The following is a 16982-nucleotide window of genomic DNA, read 5'->3' on the forward strand; positions in this document are numbered from 1 at the left end:
TCAGGCCCAGCCCCACAGTCTCACACCTGTGGAAGACATCAGTGGTGCTGATTTAGCCCACGCTGCCTCAGATGGGAAAACCCAGAGGCCAGAGAGCTGCTGATGACCCTGATGACGACAGTGGGTTGCCTGGGGCGACTTGGCAGAACTCCCACCCAGAGCACAACCACTCCAGAATGTTCGGTCTTAAAAAGAATGACAAGGGGATGATGTTCCGATGTTCTGACTCACGATGTTCTGACTCACAAAAGATGGAAAAAGATTGTGTGTGTGTGTGTGTGTGTGTGTGTGTGTGTGTGAGAACCGAGAGAGCGAAAGAATAAGTCTTTTTTAGAGCTTTTTCAGGTCAAGGCCCGACAAGACCAAGCTCACTCGAGGCAACTGAGAGGATTTCCTGCGAGTGACTGCACATCAAAGACCTTTTAAACTTGGCCTTCCTAGAGCAGGAAAAAAAGATAGGGGTTTTTGCTTCCCTGCTGTGAAATGTGAAAAATGTCCCATGAAGGATCCTAGTAGCACCAGTAATTGCAGAGGAGCATTTTCAAGTAACTCAGGCAAAGGGCATTTAAAGCCAAGGAGGAGATGGGTTGGGACTTGACTTTGGGTTCTTCCTTCGGAAACACCCTGGCCCACATTGTGTTTGCCCTCTTGACCAGCACGGCTTGTTTAGGTTTCCGAGCTGCGACACACCAATGGCAAGTAACATTCTGCTGAGAGGGAATAAAAGTCTGATGGGGGTGCGCAGGGGGTGTCGTAATCGACTGACTATTTTCAGACCGGCTGACGTGCATTCACACTCAGCCAGTGCAAAAGGCCGCAATAAGAGGTACCTGTCGTTATGGAGATTGCAAATTGATGCTTTAATTAGCCCCACCACTATGGTCTCTCTCACACACACACACACACACACCCCTCCCTGTCTCGGGGGAAGTGGGACTCACAGTAATGCTACATGCCAAGTGGGTAAAGGGAGAGGGAGAGATAAGAGTACAAGAGACAGCTCGGAGGGAGAGAGGGAGTCAGAGACAGAGGAAGAGAAAAAGAGAGAATGAGAGACATGGAATGTGAAAGAGGACAGACATCCACTCACTGGTGCATGGCTAGATCTCTAGCTCCCACACCCAGTCCAGTTTGAAGGGAAGGCGAACAATAGGGCTCATCTGACCTGCTTTGCCACCAGCCATTATCAGAATTTACAGAAAGGTGTGTGTGTGGGGGTAACAGAGTATACAGAATAGTGTGTGTGTGGGTAACGGAGTATACAGAATGGTGTGTGTGTGGGTAACACTATACAGAACGGTGTGTGTGGGTAGCGGAGTATACAGAATGGTGTGTGTGTGAGTATATAGAATGGTGGGTACAGGGCCGGCTCTGTGTGTGTGCTTGCGTGTGTGCGCACGTGCGTGGAGGGTTGATCAAAGTCTCGAATCGCCACTGATGTGAATGATCGCACAATATTCAATATTACTGATGGCGTCAAGGTGGTGGGGGTATGATGTGTATCAAAAAAGTATATTGTGTCCCCACCGAAGCTGAGACCAAACCTATGCCCTTGTGTGTGATTCTATGTCTCTTGGCAGGGATGGGCAAAAATACATCAAAATGTATTAAAATAAAATATCAAATACCCTAATTTTAAGTGTAAAATATACAAAATATATTAGCAAACCATGTATCAAAATAAAATACTGCATATTTGTATTTTGAAAGACAGATATTTTCTAAAATATCTGTCTATTTAATCTGTTCCTTCATCAGTACACTGACTCTGTTGATTAAGTGGACAATGTTTGCGAGCAACAGCTTTTCTCTGCCTATGGGACATGCCATAACCTGCAAACACTCAACAACTATGCCGACCTGCCTGTTACATCTCATAGCCTAAATACTGTATCAGAGATGCACTCAAAAAGTCACAACTAAGACTTGTCACTACCGCTTGGCAAGTTATCATCAATGCGTACCCAGATTTACTTTTACTGTCTATGAATATAACAGGGCAACCACATATAACCGATTCCATGCCGATTGGTTCTCAATAAACTGATCATTAAAGCTTTTTAATAAACTTGAGGTTGGTATTGGAGGAAGTATATTGTACTGTATGTGTTAGCAACCTACAAGTTACTCATCTCGCACTCATCTTCCTGAACCTCAATATTATGATCACAACAGGTCTGAGCAATTAAAAAGTCAACACAAGTTAGTCAGAGGCTACATTCATTGTTTTGCACTTTTATGATGTCATCACCAAAAGTAGGTTATTTGTTTTAACAAAACTATTTGGTAGTATTTTTAAACTACAAAAATACACACATATAAAAGTATTTTGATACAAAATACTATTTTGTATTTGAAATTTTAAATACGTATCAGAAATACTGCCCATCCCTGCCTGTTGGCTTCAGCAAATCAAGCTAGGTAGCACCGATTTTTTGGTGTGTTTGTGTTTTGTGTTTGTCAATTTTGATCCAATTTGACTGCTTTGCTATGTTGTCCACCGAAAATTTCTACCAGCCCACCCAAATATGATAGGCTAGAACCAGCCCTGGGTTAGTAACATAATATACAGAATGGTGTGTGTGTGGGTAACAGAATGCCCAGTTCTTCATTCATCTAGGCTTCATTGGTTGCCTGAGGACAGCTCCATCATGCCCTGGTAATGACCACAAAACAGCCCCAGGGTGGGCTGCTGTTCAGCCCAATCTGACTGGTGAGCTCTGTTGCCCCTTGCCCCTAACCAGGCTATGGCCAATACATTCCAACATTATAAAGTTGGTGGTCGTAGTCTTTAGAATGTAAAAGAAATGTTCTTTGGACATGTGGCTTTTGGACATGTCAAAGTCAGGGGAAACGAGAGGCAGGGGAGGGCAGAGACAGAGCGTCAGACGCACACAGAGAAAGCGAGAGGGCCAGGCACACACTCCTTCCTCTCCTGGGAGGAAGCGGAGCCCTGGAGGTCCCCAGTGACCGTCCAATTTCACAGCCATGTGTCCGGCCAGCTGCCCAGCTGCAGCCAGACAGCAGTCCACTCGGCCAGTCCAATGTGACCTCTGGCCTGGAGGTCATGCCACCTCCCTGCTACCCCCCCCCCCCCTTACTTCCGACAGCAGGTTGGAGCTCGAGGGATCCACTTTCTGCTGACCCCGCTAACCTTTTTCCTATTCGGTCCACACACACACACACACACACACACACACACACACACACACACACACACACACACACACACACACACACACAAAAGCCATGGTGAGCTCTGGCACACTCTACATGGGATGGACAACTTGAGTGCTATGAACTGTGCTGCCACCAACCATACATGCTGAGAACTGCAAACGTCCCAAACAAAAGTTACAAAACAGAGTTAATAATTCACTGTTTACATAGCATTTTCTGGTTAATAACTTTGTGCACAGAAAGTAAAGTATGAACGCATAGTGAGGCCATATAAAATGTATGAATAGTGCCACAAAGAAAATAAAAACAACTACACACAGAATACAGAACACAGGGGCCACTGCTGAATTTTACAGGCCGCACTAAGCCAGATCCTCTCAGGACATCCACACTACTCCAGTGAATTAGACTGGGAGAGAACTTCTGCATAAAACACAATAAAAGCGGCAGATGACCTGACGCCCGTGACCAAGCGTTGGAATCGACCGTCGAGGTTATCTGATTAAACCCTCTCTCGATAAAAAAAAACATTGATTTTATTCATTGCACAACACAGGGCGAGACTTCAAAAAACACTTTGTTTTTCTCTTCAGAACATGATCCAGCACAAAAGAATCCATTTCAAACAACTCCAGCACAAACAACCCCCCAACCCCCCTTTGGGTTTCACACAGGAAGTTGTAAATTTGATATCACGACCGCAAAACCCGTACTGCATTTTAATATAAGCTCTGCCTCCAAAACGCATAGAGAAGGCAGTCATTCCTTTCTAAACCTCAACCTCAATAACTCAAAACGCCGTTCCCTGCGATTCAACACGTTCACATATCTGAAAATATCTCCCAAATATCAAAACATTGCAATACTAGTCTGAAACCGCATCCAAGCATACTCATGGAACATTGTGTTGAAACAAAAGAAATGATAACAAAGGCAAATGTGCCACACATTAAGTCCAAAAACAATCCAAAAAAAGAACAACATTTAAACCAAAATTCCTCTCGTGTTTGGAATAGCATTAACATGACCTTACGCCTACTCTCTCGGTTATTCACCCCCTTTCACAGGGTCCCCTGACCAATAAAATCCCCAAACCCCCAAGCGTGATTGTGACCTCACTGGCACGTTTTAATTCCGCGGCCGCAATAACAGTGTCCCTCACGGGGACTATGAAAACAGACCGGCTTATTGGTTTTGGCCGGCGGGAGTGGCGTATTGTTCCAGCTGGCTTGCTGACATGCATTTGTGGAGAGGGTTTACTTTACCCCTGTGCTGTGCTGTGCTGTGCTGCAGTGGAGAACGCGGCCCAGTGGGCCAAGAACGGAGGGGGACTGGACTGGCTGTCCAGCAACAAAAACACTCGGCACTGTTCCAGCAAAGTCGAGCGCAACCCGCGCTCATAACGCTGGACACGCAGCAAGCTATAGGTGTAGTCTATGAGCAGGAACGTGTCTGGACCATGACGTGAGTTTCTGGATGGAGAGAACTAGTGGCAAAGTCGGTGAAATGAGGTGAACCCGTGTCAACAGTGTGAAGTGTTGAAAGCGCTATCAGAGCGTCGAGAGAGTTTCTGTGGTCTGTGAAAACAGGGCGGAGACTGAAAGGTGTATGTCTGTCACCACTCGCTCACTCACACTCTCTCTCTCTCTCTGTGTGTGTGTGTGGGTGTGTGTACACCCACTCTGAGCATAAGCACTGCTGTAAATCTGCCTCCTCAGCCCAGCAACATTCCAGTAAAGCCCCAAGCATGGCAAGCTCAGGCTTGTGCGAAGATGCCACCCCACCCTTAACTCACCACTGACTCAGAGGGGCCGTCTCCGCCTGTCTCATGTGCTCCCTCTCCTTTTTTGGAGAAAAGTCAAGGAATATAATGGAAGATTTCTGGTTCACTGTTGTTTGAGTCATGGAACAGAGATCTACTACAGTATACCTGTCTATTAAGAGCAAACCACTCTGCAGTAGCCTGCCTTACCTCTGGAGGGCAGTAGTTAGAAAAGACAACAGAAAGGTCTGATAACCGCTTCTGAATAATTTCATAACTGTGAGCTGCTTACCGCAGGCACATTATTATTCAAAAGATTTGCTGAAAAGGACAAAAAGAAAATCCTGGCAGACTTGCTGGATGCTGGTATATTACAGTAATACATTTCCCATGGTGTTTCTCCAGTGAGAGGTTCTCAGGGGAAGCGACGACTTCTCACATGGCTCATGAGTCTCTGGCTGAACAGCCGGGAAATCCCTTCTTAAATAACTTTCGATTAGAGTGATGGAATCTTTTCATTTTTACCCCCAGAGGAGTTGGGGGTTGCGGCCCAGTCATGAGTCTTGATCCCTGCGCGACAGCGTATTCTGTCGAGTTCCTGTGGCGTGAGGCGTTCTGGGCTCAGCCCCGGATGTGTGACCCTGTACGTTGTGGCTCAGGCGAGGGGCCACGGGTAAATCTCCCATGATTGCCATGACTCGTCTCCACAAACCCCCTCACCCACGAACATGCCTGCGCGCACACAGCCCCTATCGGGCCCAAGAACAAAACAAGCACGGACGCAACATGTCACAACAATAAAGGCTGCTGACGGCTACTGTTGGCTCAGCGGGTAGTGGCTAGCGGATGCTAGACTTTGATGATGTTTAGATGCCATGTTGAATCAGCACCATTGAGTGGGAGTATGAGGAATGAATCATGTGTGATCTTCGTCATCCAACGCACTATATAAGCCTGCTCTGTTTTTATGAATAGATTTATTTGCACAAATTTTAGTCAATTTCACTTCACTATCACTACATTTTTTTCAGAGACGTCTTGAAAAAAGAAAACAACTCAAGAAAACTGATTTTATGTTCCAGGCGCTTTCAAAAGCAGACAGTGGGAAACCCATTTAGAGTGTCAAATAGCATTTCACAATCTGTACACTGCGCACGTAGTGATTTGCATTATGGTTTGTGCATATCATTATCTCAGGGTTTCCATTCATCTTGCCTCCCACTGCGCAGGGTGATGTTAGTGCACCATAAGTGATTCCATTCGACTGGCTTAGCTTATTCTCCGCTCCAGCTCGCATTAAATAAAAACTAATCTTCTTCAGCCTTACATATACAAACTGGTAAGGCGCATCAAAGCAAAGGAAATTTTCAAACGTCACCTCTGATTCAACATGGAATCTACAAGAAAACCACTGACTGATAAGATCTGACATACAACCTGTATGAAGCACTTTTTAATCTTTTTTTTTTTTTTTTTAAAGAGCAACCTGTTGAAACACGGAAGCTGCAGAGGGCATGCGGACTGGTCAAGACCTTCTGAGACGCCTGCATTGTGGCTGTAGGTGATGACGTCCTCGCTCAAGCAAAATGTGTTTTTAACGGCCTCTCCCGAGCAGCCAATCTGCTCTCTTACACAATGGCTCTTGTCGGTACACGCGGGGAGGCCGCCAACAGCGCGCCCTGCCAAGTGCATTCCACAGGATATCAGTATCTGTGGGCACAATTCATTGGCCTCCATTTTGGGCTCCTCCCACCCCGGGCTTCTTTTGGTATTTCAGAGTCCATTTACATGCCAGAGTAAACGGTGAAAGAAGGCCTGCCAATGAATGCAACAGTAGATCAAACGCGTTGAAACGCATCAGGCTTTGTCATAATAACTGCCATGTGCGGTTTCTCTTGCATGCAAATGAAGAAACAGGCGTAATAAGCAACATTGTTTTACTAATAAAAAAGGATCAGCTTCTTGACCTTGTGATTCAGCAAGGAGAGGTGAGAGTTTTGGTTTTTTCCGAAGCACATATCTAAAGATAGCATTTCCAAGGAGAAATGTCAACTTTGGTTCAAGGTCATTCTGTGACTACTCTAAACCTTTCATATTCCCTACTGAGAGCCAGCCCCAAACTGAAACAAAAAAGATGAACTCATTCCACTTCCACTGAGTAGGCTACATTCTTGCTCTCCAAGTACTCCACATTCCTGCAACCTGGGACACAGCCATCATGCATAATTCTGGACTTCCCATAGTATGCTTGTAAGTCCTGCTTAGTTCATTGCAGAAAAGCAAGAGAAAACTCAAAAAAGTAGTCAAATATGATACAATAAAACGAGGCACTGCGTCTGGAGCCAAACAGAAACTTAAGAGAGCTTTTAACTGAGCATGGCAAACAGTTTGAAGGAAAAGTAAAAGTAGCGAAGTGTTTTCTAACGAGGCCTAAGGAGGGCCGGCCTTGTGTGCCAGTGTAAGCTCCAGGGTGTGAGGACTTTCAGTGCCAGAGCACTGGCCCATGGCAGCCAAGAACTCCTGGGTTCTTTCTAAGACACCACAGGGTTGCAGACCACAGTCACAGGAATTGAGGAGCAGAGGAGAGGAGGAGGAGGAAGAGCAGAGGACTTATGGATAACTTGAGGGTTAGAATAGATCACCTGACAAAGTCAACCAAGGTGCATTGTGTGTGTGTGTGTGTGGGGGCGGACAGAAAGATGAATGGAACTGCCCGGACAACTTCCTCCGTTTGAGAGCTTAAATATTTTTACATCTTTAAACATATTTCAAAAGCCTAAACGCTGCCTGAAGTCTACATGATTTAAGCTACTTAGTGGCTACCAGCAGCTTTTAATTGTGTAGCTTCAACCTGACCATGCCCGGAAGATCAAAAATTCAGCTTAGAATTAAATCTAGGTTCAATTACAGACACATTCCCAGAGGGCTCTTTCCACAAGATACCTTTCTCCCTGTATAAGTATGCAATAGACATGTTTCTGATTAGGGAAAGTGACGGTGAAGGGGAGAAGATCTATTCTAATCATGTTAGTTGCCTGCTTAGTTAATGTCAAAGTCGTGTTTCAATCACTTTGGGCAAAACAGAAACCCTGGCTTTGCCCACTTAACAGGGATGTGAAATACAAAGAAGAGTTTGCGTATACGTGTTGCTATAAACTGGCCAGAAAATCCAATAATCAATAATGCGTAGAAACCCACCTACCTTCCTACGTAGACGCAAAGTCTGAGAGAACAAAATCAACTTTTCCGTAGCAACAGGCTGTAACAATCTGATCATTTACCAAAATGAAAAAATAAATAATTCCTGTTTTTTACTGATCTGTTTTAAATATAACTGTAGTGTCCATTTAAATAGAACTGTAGTAGTAATAGACTAATACCAATTTACTCAAATGTAGCCTACTTTCTCATCCAAAAGAACCTCTTGTGTGTTTTAAAACACAGACTCAATAAGACAAAGGTTTGAATCAGCATATCACAGCATTCTTCTTTTTCTGGTGATTCAGTGTTCTGGTTCATCCACGTAACTGGTTAATTAACAAGCGGGAATTCCTCATTTCTTGAATTTGTCATTCATGTGATCATTTAGAGTAAGTCGTTTATGGTTATTTAAAATCTAAGAGAAGCCGGAGACAGTTATGTTATGTACACTAATTGAAGCAAGATGCAATATCTACCTGGGCTGACAAAAAAGGCTCTACCTTTTCCCACTCTTTTCAAAGCTATTCTGTTGCTCTCCCTGCCATGAGAGAACATCATGAAGATTACATGACAGGAATGCAATAACTGGCCCACTCCCTTCCCTCTTTGGTCTGCTCACAAAACAACCTTGAAACGTTAGACTTTTCACCTTCCCGGCGGGGAGCGACGGTTTCCTTGCTTTGCATTTCCCAGTGTAAACTGACTCCCAACCTCCACAGCAAGCATCACTCTCTGGCATTTTTATGCCCACGAGTCCTCCTGGGGAGGGGACAGCAGATCACATTCCCCGGGTGGTGGTGGATGGAGGATGGGCTAGCAGACAAGATGGCCTGTATTTAGCCTGAGCTTCCTGGTTCCATACAATTGTACATTTGAATAACGAGAGGTGAGGTGAGGTTCTGTGATTAAAAGACATTAGAAAGCCATGCACAACACCCACTATCTAAATCTGGTAAACGTCTGAGACTCTGTACCCCAAGTATATCCAAGTGTATTAATCAAGCTTATCTTAATGACTACAGACCACCATCAAGCAGCTTAATGTCATCATTCCCATTTCTCAGTCTCCATCATGAAAGCAGCGAGTACATCTTGATATTAATATGCACAGAGTGCAGAGCATTAGCTGGCAGCTCAGTCATTCAGATGGCTTACTCAGTGGCAAGATAAAGCATTCACTCCCCTGAGTGTCTATGCGCTTGTTTTCTGAAACACACGGCCTTTCTCTCAGGCTTTCCCTAAGCCCCTTCTAAAAGCTCTGGCAGAGCAATGGCGCCAAACTGTGACTTTCATTCAGCCGGGTCTGTGTGTTTTACGTACATGATGTACATAAAGCCATAACGACTCATGATTCTGCACACTCCTAGTTCAGCAAAGACCAGGCTAGCAAGCAGTACTTTTCCATAATGAAGGATGGCCCATTATGTGATTCTGAATAATAATAATAATGATAATAATAATAATAATACATTTAGTTTATAAGCGCCTTTCAAGGTTCATGGACGTTATACTTCTGTAATGGCAGAATATTTGCTACTTATATCCTGGATTCATTCTTTACGCTTTCAAGCTATACAAAGTTTGGCGGTCCTAGATCAATTAACTATAGGACTGTCAAAACAGTTGGATTAATATTCTATTAAATCTAGGTAAAGGCATGGTAGGATTTCATAGACCACAGACAACACACATGACTGAAAAATGAAACAATAAAAACTGTATTTTCAGTTCTCAAATAACAAAAATCCCCTTGGCCTCGGATGACCAAAGTGTCAGTGCATCACTGAAGAATGATTGAGACAACTGCGACAGCACATTTTGATGGTGGAACAGGACAACCTTCTGTAACTCCTTTAGGAGCGTGGCCCCAGTGACGTGCAGTGCTGACGAAGCTGGACCGAGCTCCCACAGCGGCACGGTGCAGGAATGGGGGCTTTTATCCACGGTGCATTCACATCCTCAGTAATCCCAGGCCCTTTACTCATGCTAGGATAACCTTCAATCCACATTGTCCGACTTTTCCAAGCACTCTGGGGGCCCACCCTTGGTGCAGTCGAGCCTTTCAACCAAACAATGCAACTCCACAAGGAGCCCCATGGCTTCTGGCCTGGCCGAGCAGCTCAGATGATCGATATACAGCAGCAGCAGCAGGATGACAAGACAAAACGCATCAGCTGAGGGGAAACTTCCAGCATCTCCAGCCAAGAATAAAGGGCCGTTCACACCAGGAACGACAACTATGCAGATAACTACAACTATAACGATATGAGCGTCCACACTAACCAACACACTGTCTCTCCTCCTATTGATGAATTTGATATCAACTCGGGTCAACTCGTATCCAAATGTGCTCACAAGTAGGAACTGACTACTGATTCACTTTCATACTCATGGATCACTTGGATGAGAGAGAAGAATGTGTGATTACTGAAATTGTGACAGGACAATACTAGTGAGATGTTGCTGGGTACAGGTGAACGGTTTACCTCCAAAACAGCATGCCTAAAGAAAAGTTTAGTTTATACCTAACCTACAATCCAGCTGAAAATGGATTAATGCCTTGAGAAAACACATACTGTATCGCTTTTGTAGAAAGGAAGTCTTCCTCATTCCCCAGCCAGAGGAGGCATTTGTTCGATATGTGAAACAATATAACATGGAGGATTATCTCCGCGTGGCTGCAGGGGCTGTGTTGTGCCTTTGATACTCAGGGCGACCTTATTGTGTGCATAAATCCCAACAGGTCCGGCCAGGGTGTGGCGGGTCCCAGAGAACAGGGCTGAGGTTTTAATACAAACACAAATCCGCCTTTCCCTGACTCAACAACAGACACTCACCTCCGTCTGCAGGTCACAACAACCCCCGCCAAACCGCTGACAACAGCCAGTAGGGCGTTTAGCCTTTATGTAACGACAACACTACCCTCAGGCGTCTAGATGGAAGTTTTCTTTACTGGAAAAACTCATCTGCTAACTTGCCCCAAACACGCAACCTCAAAAACCTACACAACCACCTAAACCTATCACCTACCACAGGTAACTTTTAACCAAAACAAAAGGATTAAGTAGAGTTTCAACGGATTAAGTAGAGTTTGGGAAAGTTATATACACAGTCACAAAATGCCTGTTTTTGTTTGCATCATCATGTCTTACATTTTGATATGCAGGACAACAGCAGAGCTTAATTGGGTGAAAACCTCGCCACTGATCTGATTTAAATAACATAGATAAACAGATTTGTTTCTTATTCATACAAAACCAAAAATAATTAAGCGAATAGTATTTAAACTGTAAATCCATCAAATGTAGAATATATATTTCCCCTGTGGAACTTATTGCACAACCAAATATTGTACGTGGTTAGGAAAGGACAATCTATTCTTCAGTCCTACTCCATGTCGGCATAGTTGCTCTCTGAGGATACAGATTAATTTCTCTTCACTCTTTCAAAACATTGAACACTTCTGTGTAAAACACAATGTAGTTTCCAAACAATGTGTATCATAAATCACAATGTGACTCGTAATCCTTGTAAATGGGGTTTATTCACTCCCACACTGAAGATGCAGCACCATGCAGTGACAATCTACCTGGGACAGAACTAGTGTGAGGTATAAATTCACATTTAATAAATGTAAATAAATAATTAAAAAAAATAGTACTGACTATGGTCAGTACACCACATTACAATTCAGTGCACTAATTCCGAGGTGATTAGCCTCGTAGCTACTCATAATAGAATGTAGCCTAGTCAGTTCACAACAGACATTCATTTTAACTGGTCAAACATTTCCATATCATGCTTTGAATGATGTAAAGTAGGCTCAGCATAGGCCTACAATAGAGTAAGGCATCTTTTTATAGTATCCAATAATTCATTTTATTCATGAACATGAAGCTCTTCATACACTGTATTTGTTCATCGCAGTGATATAGTATAGTAGTAGTAGGCTATAGTAGCAATAATTTCTGCATTCAGGAGAATTGAATAAGTAGCCTAGCCTATTTAGTTCCTTCTGATGGTTTAACCTATTAGAGGGATTCTTCCTTTAAATACTAAAAATGATAACTCAACTTGTCAGGTGGCCTCTCAGTAACCCACAAACCACCACTCCACACAAGGTTTCTTTCTCATGGTAATTAGAAGCCTGTAAAAGCACCAGGCAGCTGAAGCTCTGAAAGGACTGAGCTGAATCTTAATAGGAAAGCTTTTATGTGGCATGATTATTTTAAGGTTAAAATTCCATCCAAAGTGTTGGCTACACCAGAAAGTTTCATGTAAACATAACTGTTTAGCCTATCTAGCATTCAGCAAAAAAATAATCAAAAGCTCCCATGTACCATGCTACAATACACCTTAAATGTACAATTGAGTTTAACATGATCACTCCTCAAATGAGTAGCCTATGTTTATGCATAAACTCTTTTACATATTGGAATATGACATGACAAAAAATAGCCTGTCATTTACGTATGAATATATGTAGCCTACAGAGTTTTGATTGTTTGGCTTTCATTAGTCATATAGCCTAACCAAAGTGTCCAAATGGCTACATGAACCTAACGCCCTTGCCCCAAGAGCGCTCAAAAACCTGAATAACTCCAATACAATCCACAGGGACTGAAAATGATAGCCTATCTTGACACCTCAGTAACGCACTAATAAAAACATCGTTTTCAAATAAAATGGAATGGTGTAGGCTTCGATTTGTGAATCTGACAGTGTTCTTACAAACCGACAGCTAGGGTTTCTGATATTAACGTTACGCGAAGTTTCAGTGATTGCTGGTGAAAAAGACTTAACTGAAAAAGAAAAAAGTCTACTTACAGTGATGGTAACTTCGTGCTTTTTCAGGCGGTACTTTAAACTCTTCATCGTTGCGGCTTCGCTGCGTTGTAAAAGTCAGTAACGTTGTTACAGTAGACAATATCAAGTAGGCTTAAGTTCTATCTAAGGCTTAGGTTAGGCTACTAGTGTTAATTGACTTTTTTCCCTCTCAAAATACAATGATTTTCACCTGACGCATAACTACAAACTCTGGACCTGTTGCATGATTGACAAATCACTAAACTAATCCAATGCCGGTACAATTCACAGTGTTTACTACCTCACCAATCAAGTATTAGATGAGGAGGGACTTCCTCGCTGGCGGCTGGACGCTTTTTGCATGTAGCGCGAGGCCATGGGAACAACCTGCGGTCCTGTAGTGATGTGACGTCGTCCTTACCTGGAAGGGGCCGGACTCCGATGAGTGGGAGCATGTATTAGTTTCACTAAAGATCCTTGATTACTAGATTCGCTTGAACCCTCTCTGGTTTCACTGTAGTTAAAACGAACGACAAATAATATTAATCATTTTAAAAATATGCCATTGTAAAAATGTTTTTTTTTTTTTGTTTTTTTGTTTTTTAAAGCACAGCAGGCTATTGCATTCTATCATTGCGCTGATCCGCACTGCACTGAACACAAATAACCGTAGGCTAGTGGCCGAGGCATTTAACCTACTTTTAGTTTCTACATTGCATTATCAGTGCCTTATCGTTTTTTTTTTCTGACGGAACTGCAACTTTAAGTTGGATTCAGAGCCGAGAGGCGTGTTCATCAAAAAGTAGGCTATGTTAGCCTAACAAATGAGGAGCAAGCATTTCACGTTCTATTTTATTTATTTTAAATTCTAGGATACCTAGCATATTCTCAGAGTCAGAGTTCTGCCTAATGTGAACATTGAATCAGTGCACAAAGTTGCCCTGGGATATCGAGTTAATAAAGACAGTTGTTGCCCCCTTCTGGTTGTAGGTCAGATCTCCCCATATCATTGATTGATTGCCAAATCGCAGGTTTCCTTTGCATTTGTGTCCAGTGAGATTGACGTTCAGTTTTGAAAGTAAGAAAACATAAGCTGTAAATGTTCTTCCATGAGATGGGGGCAGGGCACTGATCAGTGGGGCAGGCGTGCAAGTCCGTCTTTGTCCGTGCATGGCGCTCAAGGTCACCATAGCAACAAGGTTGCCATGGCTCTCCAGCGTGAATTAAACAGGGTTGCCAGATTGGAATTGGGCGGTTTTGCAATCTATTTTGCGGGCAAAAATGGGTTTGGGCGGGTGTATAAAAATTGGGCTGGTTTCGGATCAGTTCGGCGGGTTTTTGTAGCCGAAACACAGGCACTTCAGACTCTTCTTCCAGTGACCCTCTTTGGTCAGCAGGCAGCAGTCTCTCACTCACTCACTCACACACCCTCTGGCTGACGTGCCCCCTAAACTCACAACAGACACTCTCAGCTCACGTCACCTTATGTATCGAAACATGCATTCTAGCTATATAAATGGCAGTGCATGGTAGGCCTATTTCCATAACCGCGAGATAGCCTGCTTCACAATGACGGCAATTAGTTGTTAGATATTCATAGCAGACAGTAAAGCCCAGCAGTAATTTATCTAAAATAACACATATTAAGTACCATTCATGATGTTGTCAAATATTGAAGTTGTGGGAAGTTTAAGCTGTATTTTTCTTTTTCTTATTTTAAGCTGTAGGCCTATCATTTTCTCATTACAGTCAATCTTTTCATGAGGGTGCACACTGCTGAAAGATTACCTACGAGACAGGATGGACTTACCCCTTCTTTCAGGGTTGATGGATGTGCGCACAGGTCTTGCGCGAATGGCTTGACATAGGACTACGGCCCACAATCCGTCCTAATAACAATTGCTCAAAGCGATTTTCACGAAGGGCCTAGGCCATAGGCCTATGTTTTTTGTGTAGAGATGGCCCGCCATGCATGAACGTTCTGCTAAAGAGCGCACTGACACTGTCCTAAATAGCCTGTTCAGCGCGATTTTCATGAAAACTCTAGGCCTAACTGTCTGTCTCAGAGAATAGATAGCGCCTATGTATTAATTAATTGTTCTAAATCACAGGTGTCAGACTCAAGTTTAACTCAAGCCTTTAGCCTACATTTGGGGTAGGCCTATGAAAATATTTTTTGTGTAGCCTAGAGTTGGCCCACCAGTTATGAACGCACTGCCTCTGCAAAGAGTCTATAATCAATGCGATTTTCATCTAATGTTATACAATATGCATGTGTCATGTTGCTATTATAAATAATTGAAATGTTGTTTTAGACTATTTTGTATGTTCATATATCCACTCAATGTTTTTATGTTAGGCTAGCCTATGCTTTTGTTCCAAGCGTCTATTGACACAAACAGACTAATTGATAGTCTGTTTATTGCATTATTTTCCGTACCTCTCCTCTCCTTTGGAATGCAGGGACCTGTCCTGAAGATTGTTATAAGGCTTGAATAGCAGCATTCTGCCAGCAGAAACATGTTTGTTTGCTCTATTTTGTTTAAAACGTGAGCGTGAAAACTTAGTGTGTAAAACTAGTCCTTTAAGTTGTGTATGCTGTGGTAACTTTCAAAACGTAGGACTGACTATGATGTGCACTATTTGAACTGGATCCTGTTGATAATGGAGTCTATTTGGGAAGCTGAATCGCTGGATCTATGCTTATTGCCATAATGGCTCCGCCTTAACAATCTTTGCTGAAGAGTCCAAGTCTATCTTTTACTATATGGTCCAAGTCGATGGAGTTCAACTATTGACCTCAGGATGTTGATTTAGGAACAGCAGAGCTTGGGTCATGCTCACTGATCAGTGGCCCTGCTGTGGTAGATAAGGTTAAATAGTATTGATTTATTTTAAGTATAAATCCTGTTATACTTAAAAATACAGGAAATCCAATATCAGAACACTCAGATCAAGTATGGAGTATCAAACTAATACATACAGTCATGTTTTAAATGGGGTGACGTCAGGTAAATTGGGACATCAGGTAAATGGGACAAATATGGTTTTACATCTTGGGCTCTTTAAATATTAGAAGGCAATAAGTAACTAATAATGTTATTATATGGTAACTACAAATGTCCTCTATTAGAAACTCTTGTCTGACATCTGAGGTCTGAGATAACAAGGATAGGTGTGGTTACAATAAAAAAAAAAAACACTGGACACAGAATTTGCAAGAACATCACCTGGCATGTTGAAGTTGGTTGATGGTGATAAGGGCACTGCAGCTAAAACCTTGATATAATCCAAAACATGCTTGTATGATGTGATATTTTATGAATTGTTTGGGTTATTGTCAAAATATTGTAACACCATACTTTTTTATGGAAAAGAATTGTTGTGACTTTCTGATGCATTAGGTAAATGGGGACAATTTTTCCATGTAAAATTGGCATGTTTATAAGCCACTGGGAGGCATAAAATCAAAAACCTTGTGCCACACATATATAGGCTAATGATTGTAGTAGTTTTGTCAGTTAAGAAATATTGAAAACTATTGAAGATGATGCAATGATTGTCACTATAGTCCAGAAAAAAAACATTATTATGTAGCTGTTAGTATGTAAGCTTACAGGTGGGTCTCAAAAAATTAGAATATTGTGGGAAAAGTTAATTCCCCCCTCCCCCTAATTTAGTTCAAAAAGTGGATCTTTCATATATCCTAGATTCATTAGATATCAAGTGAAATATTTCAAGCCATTTTTGTTGTAATCTTGATGATTATGGCTTACAGGTCATGAAAACCTAATGGAGGATCACACCTCCGTAACAACATCAGCTGATAAAAACGTGTCACACTACTCCACCGCGTGACCTTCTGATGAAGACAGAAGTATACGTTGAAACATGTCAAGGTAAAGAAAAAACATCTACCAATATATGTGTCTGTGATAAAAGAAAAACCAAACTTATTTATCTCAAGTGTGAACACAATGAATGCAATACAAGTAAAGACTTGATAGTTGTCCAGAAGGCACTTATTGATACC

The 16982-nt window shown here is 42.6% G+C and overlaps 1 protein-coding gene across 1 annotated transcript in view; it reads right to left on the reverse strand.

The window, feature by feature from the left end:
- The window catches only part of uacab (uveal autoantigen with coiled-coil domains and ankyrin repeats b), a 44260-nt gene extending 30958 nt beyond the window's left edge, over positions 1 to 13302 (reverse strand). The window contains 1 exon segment of the mRNA XM_042061516.1: positions 12971 to 13302. Within this exon segment, the coding sequence (XP_041917450.1) occupies positions 12971 to 13018 (48 nt within the window). The 5' untranslated portion in view covers positions 13019 to 13302.
- Positions 13303 to 16982: the final 3680 nt, after the last annotated feature.

Source organism: Alosa sapidissima, chromosome 14, assembly GCF_018492685.1.
Source record: "Alosa sapidissima isolate fAloSap1 chromosome 14, fAloSap1.pri, whole genome shotgun sequence".
NCBI classification, from domain to species: Eukaryota; Metazoa; Chordata; class Actinopteri; order Clupeiformes; family Clupeidae; genus Alosa; species Alosa sapidissima.